This window comes from Micromys minutus (genome assembly GCF_963924665.1).
Source record: "Micromys minutus genome assembly, chromosome: 19".
In the NCBI taxonomy this organism is placed as follows: Eukaryota; Metazoa; Chordata; class Mammalia; order Rodentia; family Muridae; genus Micromys; species Micromys minutus.
In genome coordinates, this window is record NC_137954.1 from 31,790,858 (window position 1) to 31,809,771 (window position 18,914).

The 18,914-nt window shown below is 45.3% G+C and overlaps 1 protein-coding gene across 1 annotated transcript in view; it reads right to left on the minus strand.

Moving 5' to 3' along the window:
* Window positions 1–6,814: 6,814 nt before the first annotated feature.
* COL4A4 (collagen type IV alpha 4 chain) overlaps window positions 6,815–18,914 on the minus strand; it is a gene marked incomplete at its 3' end in the record, with an annotated part of 108,603 nt that continues 96,503 nt past the window's right edge. The window contains 5 exon segments of the mRNA XM_080932758.1: window positions 6,815–7,078; window positions 7,453–7,739; window positions 9,969–10,157; window positions 10,623–10,739; window positions 15,891–16,031. Coding sequence (XP_080788884.1) covers window positions 6,815–7,078; window positions 7,453–7,739; window positions 9,969–10,157; window positions 10,623–10,739; window positions 15,891–16,031 — 998 coding nt within the window.

Genomic DNA, 18,914 nt, shown 5'->3' on the forward strand with positions numbered 1-18,914 from the left:
TCATGCCGTCCCCTGGTTGTGGACTATCCTGGACACCACAGCTCCCATCACAGACCTGCTGTTTTCCCTGGTCTGCGTCTCTTGTTCTCCACATGTGACTTGGAAATACTGGTTGTGCCATGAGAGCTCATCTTCCTGTCCAGGACAGGAACTGGGACTGCAGTCCTCCTGTCTGTCCTCACTGGGCCTTCGGCAGGACTTTGAAATCTCTGACCCAATCAGTACTTGAAGTGGAAGCTCGTTCATATCATGACAATAAGTCATGCTTCTCAAATGCCTGACTGACCATGCACTTTATTCTTTGAGGCGAGGTCTCTCACTGAACCAGGCCAGAGTTCAGGGATCCACCTCACTTCGACCTTCTCTATGTTAGGTTAAGACATGCAGGGCTGCTCCAAGCTTGAGCACACATGGGTGTTGGGGACCCAAACTCAGATCAAGTACCATAGTCGCTTGACCGACTGAGCCATCTTTGTGGCATGAATCTAAAGCAAACTGGCTTCTCTGAGACCAGTGTGGTATCTTATCATCCATTTTAAAAATACTTTTTATTTTTAACATAATTAAGCCAGGAATACCCATGCCTAGCAGTGCACGTTTGCAGTTTGCATATGAAATGTTCCTTCTGTTCACTGTCCTACCCCCCTTTTCGGGCTGATAGGTTCCAGGCTTGTGTTGTGGCTGAGAGGTGACTGGAATTTTCAGAGATGGACCCTAGCTGGACTAAGCCAGTCCAGGCATGTGCTTGGGAGCTGTGTGCCTCAGCCAGACTTCGTGTCTCTCGGTCTGTCTCTCAGCCACTATGAGGTGACCATCCTCTGCTACCTGTTCCCATTGTATGAGATTCCTCTTCACACCTCAGTTTATCCAGCCAAACTTGGGCTGAAACCGTGTCCAGATAAACTCTAGTTACGTTGTTGGTCATAGCATGGGGAGGCTACAGGTAACGCTGCCTTGCACTGCATAGCTCTACAGTCCGCCTTCGCGCCTTCAGCCCTGCAAGTAGCCTTGTGAGTAAGTGGTCTCATCTTGCCGGTGGTTGATGCAGCCCTCTTGCCCAAGCCCTGGTACTCATCTTGTTTCCCCACCCAACACTGAATAGAGAACTCTGCTTCACAGGTCCTCAGAGTCTTACTTTTCCCAGCCCTGGCTCCCCGCTTTTGCAGATCATCTTGATTTCCCTCCTAAGCCAGTTCTAAGGACAGACCACATTGCAGAGTAGATTTAAAAGGGGGAGGGGGTGCTGGGGTGCTAGCTTAGTCATACGTGTTTGCACTGAGCACATGAGGATGCAGTAAGTGTCCCAGAATCCACATTAAAGCAGCCAGGCATGGTGGCTCATGTTTGTTATCCCAGTGTTGAGGACACAGAAGTAGACAGGTACCTGGAGCTCCCTGGCCAACAAGCCTACTTGGTGAATTTCAGACCAGTGCAGAAGCAGTCTCGAAAAACAAGGTGGATGGTGTTAGATTTCCAGTAAGGCTGAAGTGCCGTATTTAACATGGCAGCCAGGTTCTCCACGCATCTCAGTCCTTACCTCTTACAGAGTCCTCCTGCCTAGCATACCCCTGCGCTAAACTTTCCAACCCAGGGTGCTGGGGCTCCTCTTCCCTATATAACACAACCATTTTGGTTAGCCACTATCTTTGTACCTTGGTGTTTCCTGGCTCCTGCACCTGCCCTCCTCCCTTACCCTCCTCCTCTCCCTTACCCTCCCCCCTCCCAACATGGCCCATCTCAGTCTGGTCATGTCTACTTTGGAGTCTCCCAGATGTCCCTGTGCTCACAAACCCATAATAAGCCTTCTCCTCCACCATATCTATAAGCAGTCATTTTCTTTCCTTTTCATCTTTCTTTTCATTCGAATGGCACCTGAGGAACAACCATTTAAGACCATAACATCCATACACACAACTTCATACATGTGTCTGTCTACAAGAACACATACACATGCAAGAGGAAACCCACTTCAGCTTAAAAGAAAACGCATTCATCAGCAACAGTGGTCTTGGAAGCTGCCACAGAATCTTATACAGAGTGAGCCACATTGCATGTGACAGTACAGCAGATATTTATGCGTCGACAGTACATCAAGCATCTTGCAGAAGTTGCGGCAATAAAAATCTTTTACTTTAAATCGGTGGTTTAGAGAAACGGGTGCAATTTAATGGACATGTTTCACATTTTTCCAATGAATCATTAAATATTTAAGCACCATAAAATTCAGGCATTTCACATGGATGTGGCAGCCAGGCATCACGGTTTAAAATGCACTGCGCACAGTCTCTCACAGACAATAGCAGTTATGTTTGCAGAATGCCGATTTCTTTAATGGGGATTGTTGGTTCCCTGCAGACCTTACTCACTGGGGTACTTTCTGTGGCACAGTAACCTTGTGACTTGGACTAAAAAAGATGTTAAGAACGGGTTAGGTATAAATAATTCTAATCAGTAATTTATATTCTGTGAGAACCAACATGTAATTTTGTTGGGAGGGGAAGCAAAAAATAATTTTCATGTTAAAATACTTTATTTTAAATAGAAGACGTGTCCATATTTGGTGGATGGTGACCGCTGTGCACTAGATAGGTAATAATCCAACTTTAATTTTCAACATGAGTGTAATATCCTTCCTGCCTTATCAGTGAGGGCAGTTTAGCAGAACTCACCCATGGCAGCAATGCAGCTGAAAAGGGGATGGGGTTGGATTAAAATCTGGGTTCAACCCATTCACAGGTCCTCATTTTTCCACTATTCCTGTAGCTATACCAAATCAGAGAAGGACGACTATTAACTTATCCCAGTGGGCGTGTGGAAACACTGATCACAGAGGAAAATGCTCTGGTTTGTGGTGCTCTGCAGGAAGTGCCAAGGACACGCTGATGAAGTTCAGTTCTCATGAGCCATTCTGCCGACTTGTTTTTTAAGCACTCAAAACACACGCACCGCGTAGGGGCCTGGGTGCCAAGACCTTAAATCATGAGAAAATACAGAGGGCAGCTTGGGTCATGGCATCATTTCAGCCAATGGTGGTCTTTCTGCCAAATCTAGGAGCGAATCTCATCATTTCTGAAAATTTCACTTCATAGAGAAGTAATTAATTGTGGCATGAGGAAGGGTCAATGCTTGCCAATTGGCATTATGGTGATAATTGTATCAAAAGATTATGAATGTGTGGCTGTGCTTAGCTTTCTGATATTCTGAAGTAAGACAGATATATGCTCATCACCCTTTTACCACTGAGATCCTATATGCAGAGCTGTACATCAAAGGCTTCCCAGGGTATAGGAAACTGTCACTGAATGAAAGAATCAAGCCAATAATAGCTCATTCGTATGCTACTGATGGACATCCAAACACCAGCAAAGCATGGTCCCTGCCTTACAAGGGGTTCAGTCTTTAACTATGGGATGAAAGAATTGCCTTGAGACATAGAGAAGTAACAGAGGATATAGCCCCACTCCCCATCTCTTTGGGAAGTTGATATACCTGCTACTAATCCATGTGCTAAGGCAAACAATGCATCCAACAAACCAATGGGCCCCAGGGAGGGCATGATGGATGGCACAAAACAAGCCAAAGACACAAAGATATGCATGTCTGCAGAGCTGTGTGCGGCTCATGTTAACAAGAGGCACTCTCTGACAGTAAACCTCCGTTCACGATGGACCTCTTACCCCATGTGAAGTCATTTTGGCCTCCACAGGCAATGTGATCATTCAGGATTTTAAGCCAAAAGATAACAGTCAAACTTGGGTGGAACTTTGAGGATGACTGAAATTCCAAACTGGAGACATCTCCTGTGAGAGGCTAGGTGGAAATCCATGGGAGAGCAAGAAGCAGGAAGAGGAGGTGGCAACCCACACAAGCAGAGACGCAAGTTTCAGTCTGGGGAACCGACCACATGCAGCTTGGATGCCTAGTGGCATCCACTTACCAGGAATGAGAAAGCCAGAAGGAAACACTGGTATGGAGCCTCAAAGTAATTCCCATTAGGGATCTAGGCACATTCCAGCCAGTCAAGGGTGGAGGTCTTGAAAAGGACATTTAGATAAGACCATCACAGTAATGGATTAGCATAAATGCAGAGCTTTGTTCAAGGTCCCCACTGACCAGGGCTGTTCCAAAAACACTAATACAGCCAGGTGGAAAGAGGAATAATAACTTTAAGACAGCATGCTCTTCTGTTCCAAGAATGTTCCTCCCATTGTTTTCCCTTCTGGACCATTTCTAAATCCATCAGCAATCCCTGTACTACTTACAGGAGGACTGTGGAATCTACATTGAACGGGTTCATGCTCAGTACCTCAGGTAACTAAATTGCCCTCCTAATCCAACCAGTCACAACTTGCTTGATGTTAATATTCTAATAGCAAGGCTATGTATATATAACATTATGTAGCAAGGCACATGTGTTCTAACCCTTCATCTGTTCCCAACCACCTCTTCCTGGAACATGTTCTCGGGCCAAGTTCGTGATGAAATTCCAGGGGGCCTGGTTTAGGATGACAGATATAGATTCTGGAAACATAAGAGTAATGTAAATTAAGAAGAAATGGGCTTTGATTTTAGACACAAAAAAAAAATATCATGCACAGCATTGAACTTAAATGGGTCAATAGAAAAAATTCTGCTACATCAAGAAACTATTTTATGTTAAAATAGAGACGTTCAGCCCTGGTTATATAGTGAGTCCCAGATCGGGCTGAGACAATGCCTTCAAAGCAAAACAAAAGCCATGTTTCTTTTTAAAAGGATGAACTTCTAGCATTTCTGGGGCTCCAGGAAATTGCCAGGATATTGAAGCCAATGTGAGTTCCAAGCCAACTTGAACCACAGACTGGGGTGCTCTCTTAAAACAATAAAATAAAAGAGATGTTATTTACCAGAAAGTTCTTTTAAACTTCCATCCCACAGACAGCCTACAGAAAAAAAAAAAAAAAAAAAAAAAAAAAAAAAAAAAAAAAACCTGCTAAATGTGTTCTCGATAAAGGAGTTCATCACTGACCAAACGGTGGTAAGGGAAACACATTAGAAATATACTTATTGTCTTTTGTTTTGTGTATGAGTACGTCTCTGTGTGTATGTGTTTGCATATGTACAGGAAGGCCCGTGGGAGCCAGAAAGGGGAACTGGAGTTGCTGGTGTCTGTGAGCCAGCTAACCTGGGTGCCAGGAACTGAATTCAGGTCCTCAGCAAGAGCAGTAAGTGCTATTAGCCATTGAGCCATTCTCCAGCCTCAGAAACAAAATTTTAATTGAGTTTTTTCTTTCAATTATTCTTAAGTGCACTGAAAAGTGAGCTCTGACATGAGTGTCTCTCAGGGGGAAAAAAAAATCCTCCCTTTCCATTAAAATGACAATTTCACTTTAGCTGAGGAAGGCGAGTTTCAAAAAAAAAAAAAAAAAAAAAACAAACCCTTGCCTTTCAGTTTGTGATTTGTGGGCATCCCTGACTTGATAGCAGTGATAGCAGATCGTTTGGTATGGAGAAAATCACCACAAACTGACATGGATTCTTTCCTCCTGTACCAGAGCCGCTAAGTACCAGTGTCCAACAGCTGTCTTGCCCTGATGCTAATACAATAGAAAGAATGTGTTTAAAGTGGTAAGACAGATGCTCCCATTTAAAAAACAAAATCACAGGAACACAAAATTCAGATTGGATATCATCTTTGTTTCTGTTTAAGAGAGCCCCATGCGTTCCTGATAGGGTGACCCCTGGCATAAATGAATCTTCTTACCTAAGTTTAATTAAGCCAGCCCTTAATTTTCTCCCAAGTGCATAATGATAGCCCTGTCACTTCCAGAGTGAGTAGGAGAAGGAGCCTCACAGGTTCTCCCAGGGAGGGGAGCTAGTGGCTTTGTATCAGGCTCTCTTGCCTGAGCAAACCCCATGTGGCTTCAGTCCCATTAGCAGGAGGACACGCTGGCCCCCAACTGGGGAAAAGTGGTCTGTTTGCGTGTTCCCTGGGTTGAGGAGTCAATTTTTGTGAATCACTACCTTAATATTCATTAATAGCTTTTAGGCCCCTAATCCCTTATTGAATATATTTTTTCTATAATTGCTACTTTTCAAAGGGGTTGCCAAAGTAGGCACCTGCATTCTCTGTAAAATGCAGAGGAGGACATAATGTTTTATATTCATTTGTGAAGTGTTTATGCTAATGTTGAGGCTCTGGAATACAGGACTGCAGGCCTTCCTGCATAATGACCCATTTCTGCTTTGAAATGACCTGCTAATGCTGGCACTGGAGAAAGGTTGGGATTTTTTGTTTGTTTGTTTTGTTTTGTTTTGTTTTCTTCCTCCTCCTTTTTTAAAACTTCTTTAGGCCATGGACTCAGAATTATTTAAAGTGCCTAGATTAAAAAAAAAAAAAGATTATAGAGGAAATCATATTGAAACACTGAAAATCTCTACTTCATACCATCATTTGTTGGCCTTTTTTCCTGTAAAATCTAGCAGAAGCCCAGTGGATACAGAGTAATTGACTTCAGTTGTTGGAGACTATCTACCAATGAATGAAGTTTATACTCTGGTCTTTGTCATTCACTTGCTTTTCTGGGAATTAACACATGTTCAAATAAAGCCTGTTCTCCCATCATCTCAATAAAAGGAGAATGTGTCCGGGGGCCAAACAACCCCATGTGGGCAAGTGCTCCTTGATCTGTAGAGGAAGAGGAGTCTGGGAATCCTGCTGAGACAACCCCTGGCTGAAGGAGTCTGGAGAGAGCACCACTGGATTTGCCAGAATAGTTAGGGAAGCTTTTCCTCCATGGGATGCCTTGATGCCTCTTGGCACGTTTTGAATTCTCTAGCTGTGCTTCATGCAGACTTGGCACCTGCTGATTTTCCTGCGCTGGGCCTGAACTTCTTTCAAGGTGTCCGGTGACGGGCCGGAGGAAAACTGCAGGTCTGGGTTCACAGTGGTCAGCCAGAAGCTGTACTCATTTGCAAAGAAGTGACAGGTTCCCTGCCTGCCCTGGCATTCCAGGAATGGCGCAGCTCTGAAGTCCTCTAGGCAGCTGCCAGGTGACATCAGCGCCTGCCCGCCTCCTTGGTCCCCAGCGCCAGTGTGCTACCCAGACAAGAATAAAGGATTAGGGCTCAGCCACTCCAGACCACCAGGACTGAATCAGTAGCATCTGCAGGTCTAGCTCTACTTTCAAACTCCTCCTCAAGTCACTGAACAATGTACAGTCTGCTGAAGAGCAGTAGGAAGTGTGTTGTGTACACATTCGAAATGGAGCCCATCTCACGGATGGTTGAAATAAATCCATCTTCTACCAGACTTACCAAAAGAATAATTGATGAGAAAGGATAAAAGCAATACTGACGGTCCTAAATCTTAGCAGTCTACAGTCTGCAGTAGCTTGGATGACCTCATATGCTCTGGTTTCTACACAGTACTACTGTCTAGACAGGAACAAGATTCAAGGGCAGGAGACTCACCATCAGAAATGAGTACCCGATCCAGAGGCTCCTCCATGTCCGTGGACACGGTGGGATGGATTGGTCCTGACTGTGGACAGCCACTGCCTGTGCCGGAGCCTCACACACCGCACAGCGGCTGATGTAAGGGCGGATCTCTTCCTCCGAGAGTGGCATCATGGGAAGAGGAGCTGCACTGGACAGCCAGTAGGACCTGTCATTTCTCTGGGCATAGTGGCACACTTGGTGGATGTTGCAGTAAGCAAAGGGCAGAGTGCTAAACACAGGAAGACAAGATCCCGCCAAACCTTAGAGAGAAGAACACACACAATGTATGAGCAGCCTGTTGTGTGCAAGCACCCAGTGGCTCCCGTGTGTGGAATTTTCCAGACACCTATGGAGAACCATGCCAGAGCAAACTACCACTTTGGCTACCTCCCTGATCTGTGGACCAGCTCCCATCATTCATTCCTCTCCCTGGTGCCTAGCAACCCACCCAGGGCTAGAGATGAGCACACAGATGGTCACAGAGGAGACAGAGAAGCCCTGTGTTTGAGAGGCGAGGGTTGCCCAAAGCTCCCATAAGAATGACTGGACTTTATTCTGAGACGGGATATCCAGGATGAAAACAATTGAACCGGGTCTGGAGATGGTGGTGACCATTCAAAGACGCTGAGATGGAGAGAGTGAGAGGTGCAGAGCATCAGCTCAGAGCTCAGAGGGAGCTTGTGGGAGCCAGGGATAATTCGGATCACAGGGTGTGGGCTTTGGCGACCTTGTTAAGGGGCTTCCATTTTACCTAGGAATCTAGGCATCCAGGCAGAGCGGTGAATAATAAAAATGGAAATGGCACCACGCCTCACTATCACTGGCTACTTTCTGGCCCCAGTGGTCTCGCTGCCTCTGTAGCTAGCCCCATGCAGAAACCGCTCATTTCCTGGCTCTCTTGCTGGACTCTACACACATTCCCAGCATCTGCCCCCTGTGATTAGTCACAATTCCCAGTAACCCAGTAAAATCAAAGCTCTAGAGGCATGTCATTTATCAGTCAGATTTATATCAGTAAATTCTCACCCCAATAAACGCCCACACAGTAAACTCAGAGCCAATGAATATTGATATGAACTGCCCACATAGATAAGACAAATTGTTCTGTGATCATCCCTTATAAGATATTTAAAGCCATTTAAAGCCACATGGCTCTGGGTCATCCTCTTCCTTCACCTTCCTTCTCCTCCATACTTTCTCCCGCCTCTCAAACACTCTCAGCCCGCCCTCCTTTTCTACTGTCCAATCACAAGCTCTAGCCTTGTCTTTCACCTGCCCTCACCTGCCTACAGACAGAAATCCACATCCAAGGAAGGCAGTGTGGTGGCGGTACCAAGAGGAGAATAAGGATGGGCATCTGCACATGTCACTCATTGGCCTGCCACATCGTCGTCATCTTACTAGCAAGGGGTCCAGCCTGGTAGTAAGACCCACCAGTAAAATGGAAGCCCCTTAAGAAGGTCGCCAAAGCCCACATCCTGTGGTCTGAATTATCTTCTGATACCAAGAGATGAAGTCACACAGATGCACTCTCCCTGGCTCCCACAAGCCCCCACTGAGCTCTGGGGTGATGCTCTGCGCCTCTCAGCATCTTTGAATGGTCACTACCATCTCCAGACCTGGTTCAATTATTGTATTCTTGGATATCCATCTTAGAATAAAGTCTGGTAGTAAGACCCACCTAGCTGTCAGTTGCCCCTATGGTATCCACCATCCCTGCCACTGTCACCATATTCCTTGGCATTGAGTCCTGCAGCTTACAAATCTGCTGTTGAAAGATGGGAAGGAACACAGAAGGCTGAGGCTTGAAGTCTTGTGATTCCCATACAAAACTGGGTTAAAGCTTGGTGGGGGTTTTTTTTTTTTTTTTTTTTTTTTTTTTTTTTTTTTTTTTGGTGCCATAGAATAAACCAGCAAGGTTCTGCCTTCAACCAATTCTGTGAACACGGGAGCTCAGCTTGCCCAATTAAATAATTTACACTTAGTAGCATTAAAAGTAGCCTTCTGTAGCAAAGTTACATCTATTATATTGCAGAAGAATACTAAAAACAAACAAAAAGTACAATCAAGCCTAATGCTTATGGTGTTCCGTGCATTTAATTTTGGCTCTTAGGAAGCAAAGACAGGCAGGTTTCTGTGAGTTTGAGGCCAGCATGGTCTACACAGGTCCAGGTCAGCTAGGGCTACACCAGTAAACCATGTCTCAAACCAACCAAACAACAGAAACAAAAACCAAAAAACACCACCACTATCACCACCACAACCACCACCACCACCACCACATCAACAACAAAAAACAGAAATAAACAGGCAAATAATAACCAATCACCAGAATGAGCCTCTGTGGCATCTTTTTATGAAAAGCTTCGGAAGATCAGTGCTTAAGAAGTTGATGAATCTTTAAGATTAACTCCTAGGTTTTATTCTCTGAGCTACAGCGTGAATGACCCCATATAGCACATGGCAGCTTATTCTTGGGGGATCCATACCAAGATCTTGATTGTGTGCCTTCTCCTGTCCTTCCATGTACAACAAGCTGTACCCTGTCCAAAGCCGAGGCATGCCCACGGGGCAGGCTGGTTCTTGATCAGTCTGACTGTGGAGAACCAGGAGGAAGCCACTGAGGTATCCAGGGCCAAACCCCTTGGGCCCAGGATCACCAGTAGGACCAGGAGGGCCTAGAGAAAGAAAAACAAAAAACAAAAAACAAAACACAAAAAAAAAAAAAAAAAAAAACAAAAAGGGACAAAAGCCCACATTCAATAAGCATCTTCGAGTATCTCTGTTTCAGCAGCATGCTCAACATCAGGAAAGAGAGGGGAGCAGGATACAGACTGCCCCCCAGACTGCCTCCCTAGCCTGTCACTAGTACACAGAAAACACAACGCCTCCAGAAAAGCCATTGCAATCTCTAAGGCTTCTGAAGAAGAGGTTTCTTAGGAGCCCGCTCTCCCACAATTACTAAGGATAAAAACACCTCCTAGGTGATTGGGATTTATTAGCAAAAGATAGGTAACAGGAAAAGCCCTCCCGAGACTTGCAGAGCTGGTATTCAAGTTAAAGCTGTGTGCACATCCACATTAGATGCTGCTGACAAGCAAAGACTACCATGGCAGAGGAAATAGAAGAAAGGGAACTTTTACCTGGTACTCCAGGACAGCCCACCTCTCCGGTGTCACCTTTGTGTCCTGGAGGTCCGGGAGACCCAGGGGTGCCATCCTGGCCCCTCCTGCCATCCAGGCCAGGCTCTCCTTTGCACCCTGCAGGAAAGTTCATGGTAGTGGTGGTGGTAACTACAGCCTGTACATCCCATGAGCTGACTCTGAGCTCCCTCCCCCCTCTGATGACATTGGATCTTCTAATTTGGTCTATAAGTGTGTGGCATTGGCTTATGACTGCCACCAAACAACTGGAGCAATGGAAGTCCTGAAAGGTATAACAAATTGACCCAGACTATGACATGGTCTACTAATGATTTAGGTGATATCTGTAGCTCTATATATCTCGGGAGCTGCTGACGGAGGCTATTCAATTTTCATTGCTTTAGTTGGTGGGTTGGCTTGGTTTGATTTCGGGGTTTGGTTTTCTGCTTTTAGAAAACATTAAACATGTAATGCCTTTATGTTCAATATTCTTTCATGATGATGCTTTCAAAATCTGGATGGAGGAGTGGAGGAATGAGTTAAATGTATTAAGATTCATTTTTCAGGTGGTAGTTGGTGGTGGGTTTTGAAACAGGGTCTCTCTGTGTAGCCCTGGCTGTCCTGGAACTTGCTCTGTAGACCAGGCTGGTCTCTAACTCAGAGATTCACCTGCCACTGCCTCATTAGTGCTGGGACTAAAGGTGTGTGTCACCACTACCCAGCTTAGGATTTGGATTATTATCAAGGGTTTATGATGTGCCGGTGTCAAGCTGACTCTTTTATATGAATTATCACCTGAGTCTCCATGGCACCCTCGTATTACCCAGGCTGCATTTACTCCAGAAGGGGGAGAGAAGCTTCCACAGGCATAGAGGACACATACCTGGTAGCCAGGGCAGAGGTGCTGTTCATCAGCCACTGCCCCAGGTCTTAACTAGCTTCATATACATCCTTGTGGATCTTGGCACAGCCACGCTAATTTTACAGAGTATTTTAACCGCGTGGCATCCCTTTTCTTTCTCCTGTTGCTTAACTGCAGTTTCTATGGGGTCATGGTTGGACCCATACGTGGTCGTTTATGTCATTAGACCCATTTAGCTGACTTAGCCCTCTCCATGTTTCTAGCTGCTACTTGTTAAAGTCCTTCCTTGAATAAGCTTATCGTTGGCTGGTGTGTACCACCCTTCTTCCAAATTTCATATTGAACCCCTAACTCCCAGTGGCTTAGAACGTCCGTATTTGGCAACAGTGTCTTTAAAGATATGTTCAAGGCAACTTGAGGTCCTTAGTGAGGGAAAACCCAATCTGGCTGGGATCTCTATAGGAAAAGAGAGAAGGCTGTTGTCTTCTTAGTCAGGGTTTCTATTCCTGCACAAATCATCATGGCCAAGAAGCAAGTTGGGGAGAAAAGGGTTTATTCAGCTCACACTTCCATATTGTTGTTCATCACCAAAGGAAGTCAGGACTGGAACCCAAGCAGGTCAGGAAGCAGGAGCTGATGCAGAGGCCATGGAGGGATGTTACTTACTGGCTTGCTTCCCCTGGCTTGCTCAGCCTGCTTTCTTATAGAACCCAGGTCTACCAGCCCAGAGATGGCACCACCCACAATGGGCTGGGCCCTTCCCCCTTGATCACTAGTTGAGAAAATGCCTTACAGCTGGATCTCATGGAGGCATTTTCTTACCTGAGGCTCCTTTCTCTGTGATAACTCCAGCTTGTGTCAAGTTAAAACAAAACCAGCCAGTACAACTGCCAGGTGTAAAGGACTCTCTGAAGAAACCAAACCCGTGGCTGCCTTAATCTGAGACTTGCCCTCCAGAGCAAGGGATGAGGTGTTTGTACAGCTCTTGCTCCGTTCATTTGCTACAACTGCCAGAGCAAACAGAAACTAACTTGAGACTGGCCCTTCAGCCAAAGGAGATGGGAGGCTGGGGGTTCCCTTGCTGATAACAAACAAAGGGATTGACCAAAAACACTGTCCAAATCCTGTCCCACAATGCATTATTCCTGCCCTGAAGAAGGCTGCAAGGTCTGGGCTTGGCAAACTAGCAATATCACAGATGGTAGACATCACTTCCTACCCTGTATGGCTCTAAAATCCTTCCCTTTAGAGCATTCCCCTCTGCTGCTCCAGTAGAGGCTCTTCTTGGGTCTTGTACTCTTGTCCTAGTAACTAATATATGGATTCCTCAAGATGGATTTCTCAAAGATGTTACAGGTGTTCTGGAGCTGCCCAATATGGGTGCTGGAATATGAACTGTTTGTTCTCCTGTTTGCTTGCTTGCTTGTCTAGAGTCAGAGTTTCTCTGTGTAACCCTTTCTACCCTGGAACTTGCTCTGTAGACCATGCTGGCCTCACACCCAGAGATCTGCCTCTGCCTCCCAGCAGCAAGCACTTAACCACTGAGTCATCTCTCCAGCCTCTCCCTGCCTTCTCTTAATGCCATAAATGGTGCCCAGGGAACTTATATGAAGGAACCCATACCTGCAATACCTATAGTAAACAGATTTACTGCACATTCTGTCACTTTGTGATGTCATCAATGACAGTTAACAAGTGTCACAACCGGGTTCTGACAGGAGGAGACCTAGAGTACTTGATACAGTCAGGTTTCAGAGTGTCGCTTCCCAGCCATCATACTTACCCTCTGATAGAATCATGGATGCTTAAGTAAGAAATGCTCATCACCCAGGCAGACGTGCTTTAAAAGTTGCTTATCAGAGTGAAAAGGTAAGACCACCTTAAATTTAAGGTGGTCCCAGAACAGCTGCAGCATCTAAAAACTCTAAGAAAAATGAACCTTGCAGCCCAATCTACACTTGAGAAGCCAGAAAGTCTAGGTTGGGACCAGCAATATGTTTTTTATTTTTAAGCCCTTCAGAGAGTAGGGATAAGAGGAGGAATTCTGAAGTTCCAAAAGGCTTGAAATTCCAGGCTCTCTCCTATCTCCAGGTATGTTCAGTTGCCCCTGCTAACCTTCAGGACTTCAGGGCTATTGTCAGGACCTTCACGTTTCCTTGGCCTGCCACTCCGAGCGCAGGGCCTTGCCAGACTTATTTATTTCGTGCAGAGTGCTGGCACCAAAACAGTCGATAAATAATTCATGAAAGAGGTGGTTAAATGAATTATGGCACAATCAAATAATGCAATCCTCTGCAGCCGCCACAGACAATATTGTCGGAAAATATGTAATGACACAGAACTAATGGTTAAGACCAGCAGTTTGCAAAAACAGTGTGGCAGGACAGACTCTAAAACCATGCAGCAGGGCGGACAAATGCTCAGCCAGCTGTGCCTCTTAAAGCCGCATTTACTTTCTTTGTTTAAACACCTGTAATATGTGTGTTGTTGTTGTTGATGTGTGTGTGTGTGTGTGTGTTCACCTGCTTATGTGTATCATTGTACATGAGTATGCGTTCATGTAGAGACCACAAGTTGGAGTCTTGACAATTGCCTTCCTTCCAGTCACCCTCCACTTGGTTTGTAGGCAGGGTGTCTCCCAGAATCTGAAGCTCACTGACTTATCTAGACAGACTGACTAGGAGTCCCAGGGCTCCTAACTGGGTCTGGCTTCCCAGCCCTGGGACTCTGGGCACACTGCTGCTGAGCTCAGCTTTTACATGGGTTCTAGGGGATGCAGCTCAGCTCCTCATAGTTTTGAAGACAGTACTTTACCAAGACTGGTGGTGACCCATGCTTCCAGAGGCACAGGCAGTCATCTCTCTGTGAGTTCAAGGCCAGCCTGGTCTACAAAGCAAGTTCCAGGACATCCAGGGCTACACAAAGAAACCCTGCCTCAAAATCAAACAAACAAACAAAAAGAATGGAAAATGAGAGAGGAAAGAAAAAGAAAGGAGAGAGAGAGAGAGTGAGAGAGACAGAAACAGACAGACACAGACACACAGACAGACACACAGACAGAGAAAGGAAGGACAGAGCTTTAGTAACCAAGCCATGTCCCTAGTCCCACAATAAGGTTTTGGGTTTTTGATTTGTCTTGGTTTTTTTTTTTGTTTTGTTTTGTTTTGTTTTGTTTTGTTATTTTAACTTCTCCTTAGACTTCCAATAACCCCCATCTTCCACAAACAGTTCTCAGCCTTAGGTGTTTCTGTTTCGGGGGTGGGGTGGGGATGGGAGGCATTTGACAACATCTGGAAGCATTCTTGCTTGTCACAAGGTTAGGGATTCAATACTCAGCACTGGGATAGACTAGGGACACTATTCGACTGTCCGCAGTGAGTAGCCCTTCACAGAGCAGATCACCTGGCCCCCGAGTCAACAGCGCTAGGCTGAGAAAGGTTGCTCTGCGCTGCAGTGAGTATTTAGCAGATACCTCCCATGACCCCGAACCTTGTGTCGATCCAACAGTGAGCAATGAAAAGCCAGCTCCCAGGCTGCTCTTGTCTCTAGGGCAGTAAGAAAACAAGTTGATATGAAATTCCATTCCACTTCCACAGCCTTTGGCACCGCACTGAAAAGAACCATGTCAGAGCCGGGCAGTGGAGGAAGTCAGAGAGGCAACCCTGAGCCTCCCGTCTGGTACTCTGCACTCGATGCTGAGCTCAAAGCCACTGCGACTGGTCTGAAGAGGTCTGAGCTTTCCAGATGCCCAGGATTCCTCAGCTCAGCATCAACTACCCGATGTGGGCAGGGTGTGCAAGAAGAAAATAAACTGCAGAATACTTTTGCCCAGGATGGTTTGGTTTATGGGCTAACAACGGTTCTCCTTCCCTGACAATGACAGAGCAATGTCCATTAGGTCAGTTCCAGGAACAATGCCACCATTGCCAACATGGAGAATGGCTCTCCGTGTTTTCCTTTCCGTCTTCTGAGCAGCTCCTGTCCTTTTCTCTTCTGTCAAGCTGTTTCTGCTTCCCTGGCTCCCGATTCCATTGCTCTTGTTTGCTTGGCTGGCTGGGTTTTTATTGTTGTTGTTCAAAACCAAGCCAACAGTTATGAGCGCAGGGCACCTACTCCACTGTGCTATGGGTTGCCAAGCTCACCCTGTACAAGCTGGCCAAATCTAAAAGATTTTAATAGGCATTCAGTGGGAGAATAGAGAGGACATGTGGATCTAGTGTCCAACTCCTCTTGTGTTTACACACGTGCACACACACACACACACACACACACACACACACACAGTAAAGGAAGAAGGAAGTTTTCACGGATTTGCTATTATGAGCTATTTAGATTCCTCTTGAAGAACAACATCAGAAAGCATCTAGATTTTCATTCTGACAGTGAACTCAGAGAGAAGCTCATACCTGGTCCAGGCAGGCCTCTCTGTCCAGGGTCCCCCATCGCTCCTTCTGGTCCTCTGGGTCCTGGCACTCCAGGAAGTCCTGGGATTCGAGGACAGGACTCCACATCTGCAGGAGGCCCAGGTTCACCTGCGATTGGAATCACTGCTGTACAATGGGTTCGTAGCTCATTCTACACTCTCTGGTAAAGGATGGATTTCTGACACAGAGCTAAAATCTTAGCAAGAATCTTCAACTGTAAGTAATCTCCACTGCAAGTTCCACAATGACTTGCTCTCTGCTGGGACACACGATACTCTTCTAGAAAGCCTTTGTGGGTTAAACGACTCAATGACAGCTTGAATGAGAGATGGATGGCCAGCGAAAGCAGAAATAGAGATAACAATACTTTGATAACCTTCAAGGGATTTTCAACCTTTGTGCCATTTTTACTAGTGAGCTAGCTGCAGTTGTCAATGCAAGAGGAATCCCAGGGTCCCTAAAGCTCAGCTTAGGGTATTCCTCATTATACTGAAGCTAGATGGATTTGCCTAGGATCAGTTACCCCTGTGTAATTCAAGATGGCCAGAGTCTCTCACGTGGTGATTTTTTTCATCTTCAGTGAAAGTTGGAATGATCTACAGGGACCACAAAGATAGAGTGTTACCTGGACTCCCACCCCTCAGAGCACCGTGGTCTTTGGTAGTCTTGGCATTGCCCTCAACACTGGGCTTGATAAATCCAGCTACAAGGGACTTTTCAAGTGTTTGGTTGATGAGACCTCTGGGAATTTCTGAGGTGAAACCGGGGCTTGCAATGATTTGAGTTCTTCAGGGAGTTTCAGAGTCAGCCAGAGCTGAGAAGGTACCCGGGCAGAGCTGAGTTCTGACTCCAGCACATTAGAATCCTCAGCCAGCTGGTTAGAAAACAGTTTCTGAATCAGGAGGTCTGAAGTGGGATCTACATGTGCATTTCTAGAACGTTCTCAAGTGAGGTGAGCAGAGTTAACCAGGCAATCGGACCTTGAGAACCACCACACAGAAGGATCGACACTCTTAAAATATTGCTTATTTTTACGTCAGTACAGTCTGCTTTGAAAAGCTTCAGCCTGTCACTCTGAAACTGCCCACAGAGGCCACAAACACCACTGATCCAGCACTGAGAACAGCAAAGCGATACTGAAACCCTTGGGTGTATCAGGACCTGTGTGAAGTGCCTTATCACTCCATTCACCAGACAACCATACCTGTGCTGTGTTCTTAAACCATCAGAGGGGAGAAAATCCCAGGGATAAGTTATAGATTTATAGTTACATGGTTCAAACTCAGCAGAGTCCCCACTACAATCTAGAAGGCTCTTACTAGGGTAAGAGTTTTCTTACTAGAGTAATTCTATCAAACTGCCTTGAGTTCGCGCTCTTTCTCTGCATTTCTGTCTCTCTGTGTGTCTCCCTCTGTGTATGTTTCTGTGCCTCTGTCCCTGTCCCCCTCACTCCACCCCATGAGTTTATGTTGACAAACATGTGATGTTCCTAAGACCCAGGGATACTCACCTGCTCTACCATTAGCTGGTTTATTATGGTTGTTTGTTTGTTTGTTTAGTTGTTTTAGCCTTTTGAGGTAGCATCTCACTAAACCAGAGAGCCCAAGGCAGTTTCTATCAAAGAACCTTCCTGCCTCAGTCTACAGCGGTGAGACACCTCTCCCATCTTAGCTGGACTTAGGTGAGGATTGTGATGTTATCTTTAAGTGGAATTCAACTTATCACACCAAGAAGGCAGAAGCACCCAACTTTAGTTTTAAATTATAAATATCTAAAATAACATGGCTTTTTTGAAGTTTTTATTCTGTTTTCCTTTCTCTTTTAATAATGCAGAAGCTGAAAAAAAAAAGGTATAAAAATATTTCTTCTAAAATCCCTAAAAGCAATATATTGGGTCTGCTTTCAGGGCACTTTTCTTTAGAGTAGTAACAAATACCTGGAGAGAAAAAAAAACACACATCTTTGTGATTTCTTTCTTTCTTTCTTTCTTTTTTTCTCTTTGTTTTTGGAGGTAGGGTGAATTTAAATTTTCATTTAATTTTATGTGTATGCTGTTTGATGGCATGTATGTCTGTGTATAATGCCTGTAGAGGTCAGAAAATGTGTCATATTCCTTGAAACTGAAGTTATGAAAAATTCTGAGTTGCCATGTGGGAGCTAGGAATCAAACCCTGGTCCTCTGCACCAGCAGCCAGTGCTCTTAGCTAATGACCCCTCTCAGCTTTGGCTAGATCTTTGAGAAAAGATCTCAGTCTATAGACCACGCTAGCCTATGGCAAATTTGCTTGCCTCAGTTTCCAATGCTGGTATTACACATATGAACCACCACACATGCCTGCTTTCCAATTTTGAGGAACATTTTTTAATGCCAAATCACACATAGCTTTTGTATGACAGAGTATTACGTAAATGCCTTATTTTAAACACACAAATACATTTCTTCTAAGTCTCTGATAGGTATAAGGGCTCATTTCTTAGTAACGTTGGTGTTGCTCTTTTTGGAGATGTTATATATGTTTACCTTGTAGGAATCCTAAAAAGAAGCTGCACTATCGTGTGCTGTGCCATCCAACAACAGCATCTACTTAGTGCCTGAACTAAAATTCTATCCGCCTCACCTTGACAACCTGTAATGAGGGCCATCACCAGGACACTAATATGAGGTTACTATAGCTGCAGCGACAAAGCCAAGACAGTAAAACCTTTGATGACCCCAGAAACCCCATTTACAAAAATATACAGCAGCTCAACTCACAAACACAGTGGGGAAGGTAAGTGCAGGAATGACAGGCCAAGAGTGGAGGGGGGTGTTAATCATCTCACTGTAACTCTTACCTCTGCAGCCTGAAGAGATGCACCGTCGAAATGCAAAACCATGCGACCGTTTTCACCCGGCGGAAAGAAAACGTAAATTTGTGAGTGAGGACAAAAGGGAGAGCGATGGCTGAGAACATAAATAATAGTGTGAGGGCCACCAGTGACAAGCAGAGTGACGATGTATTTACA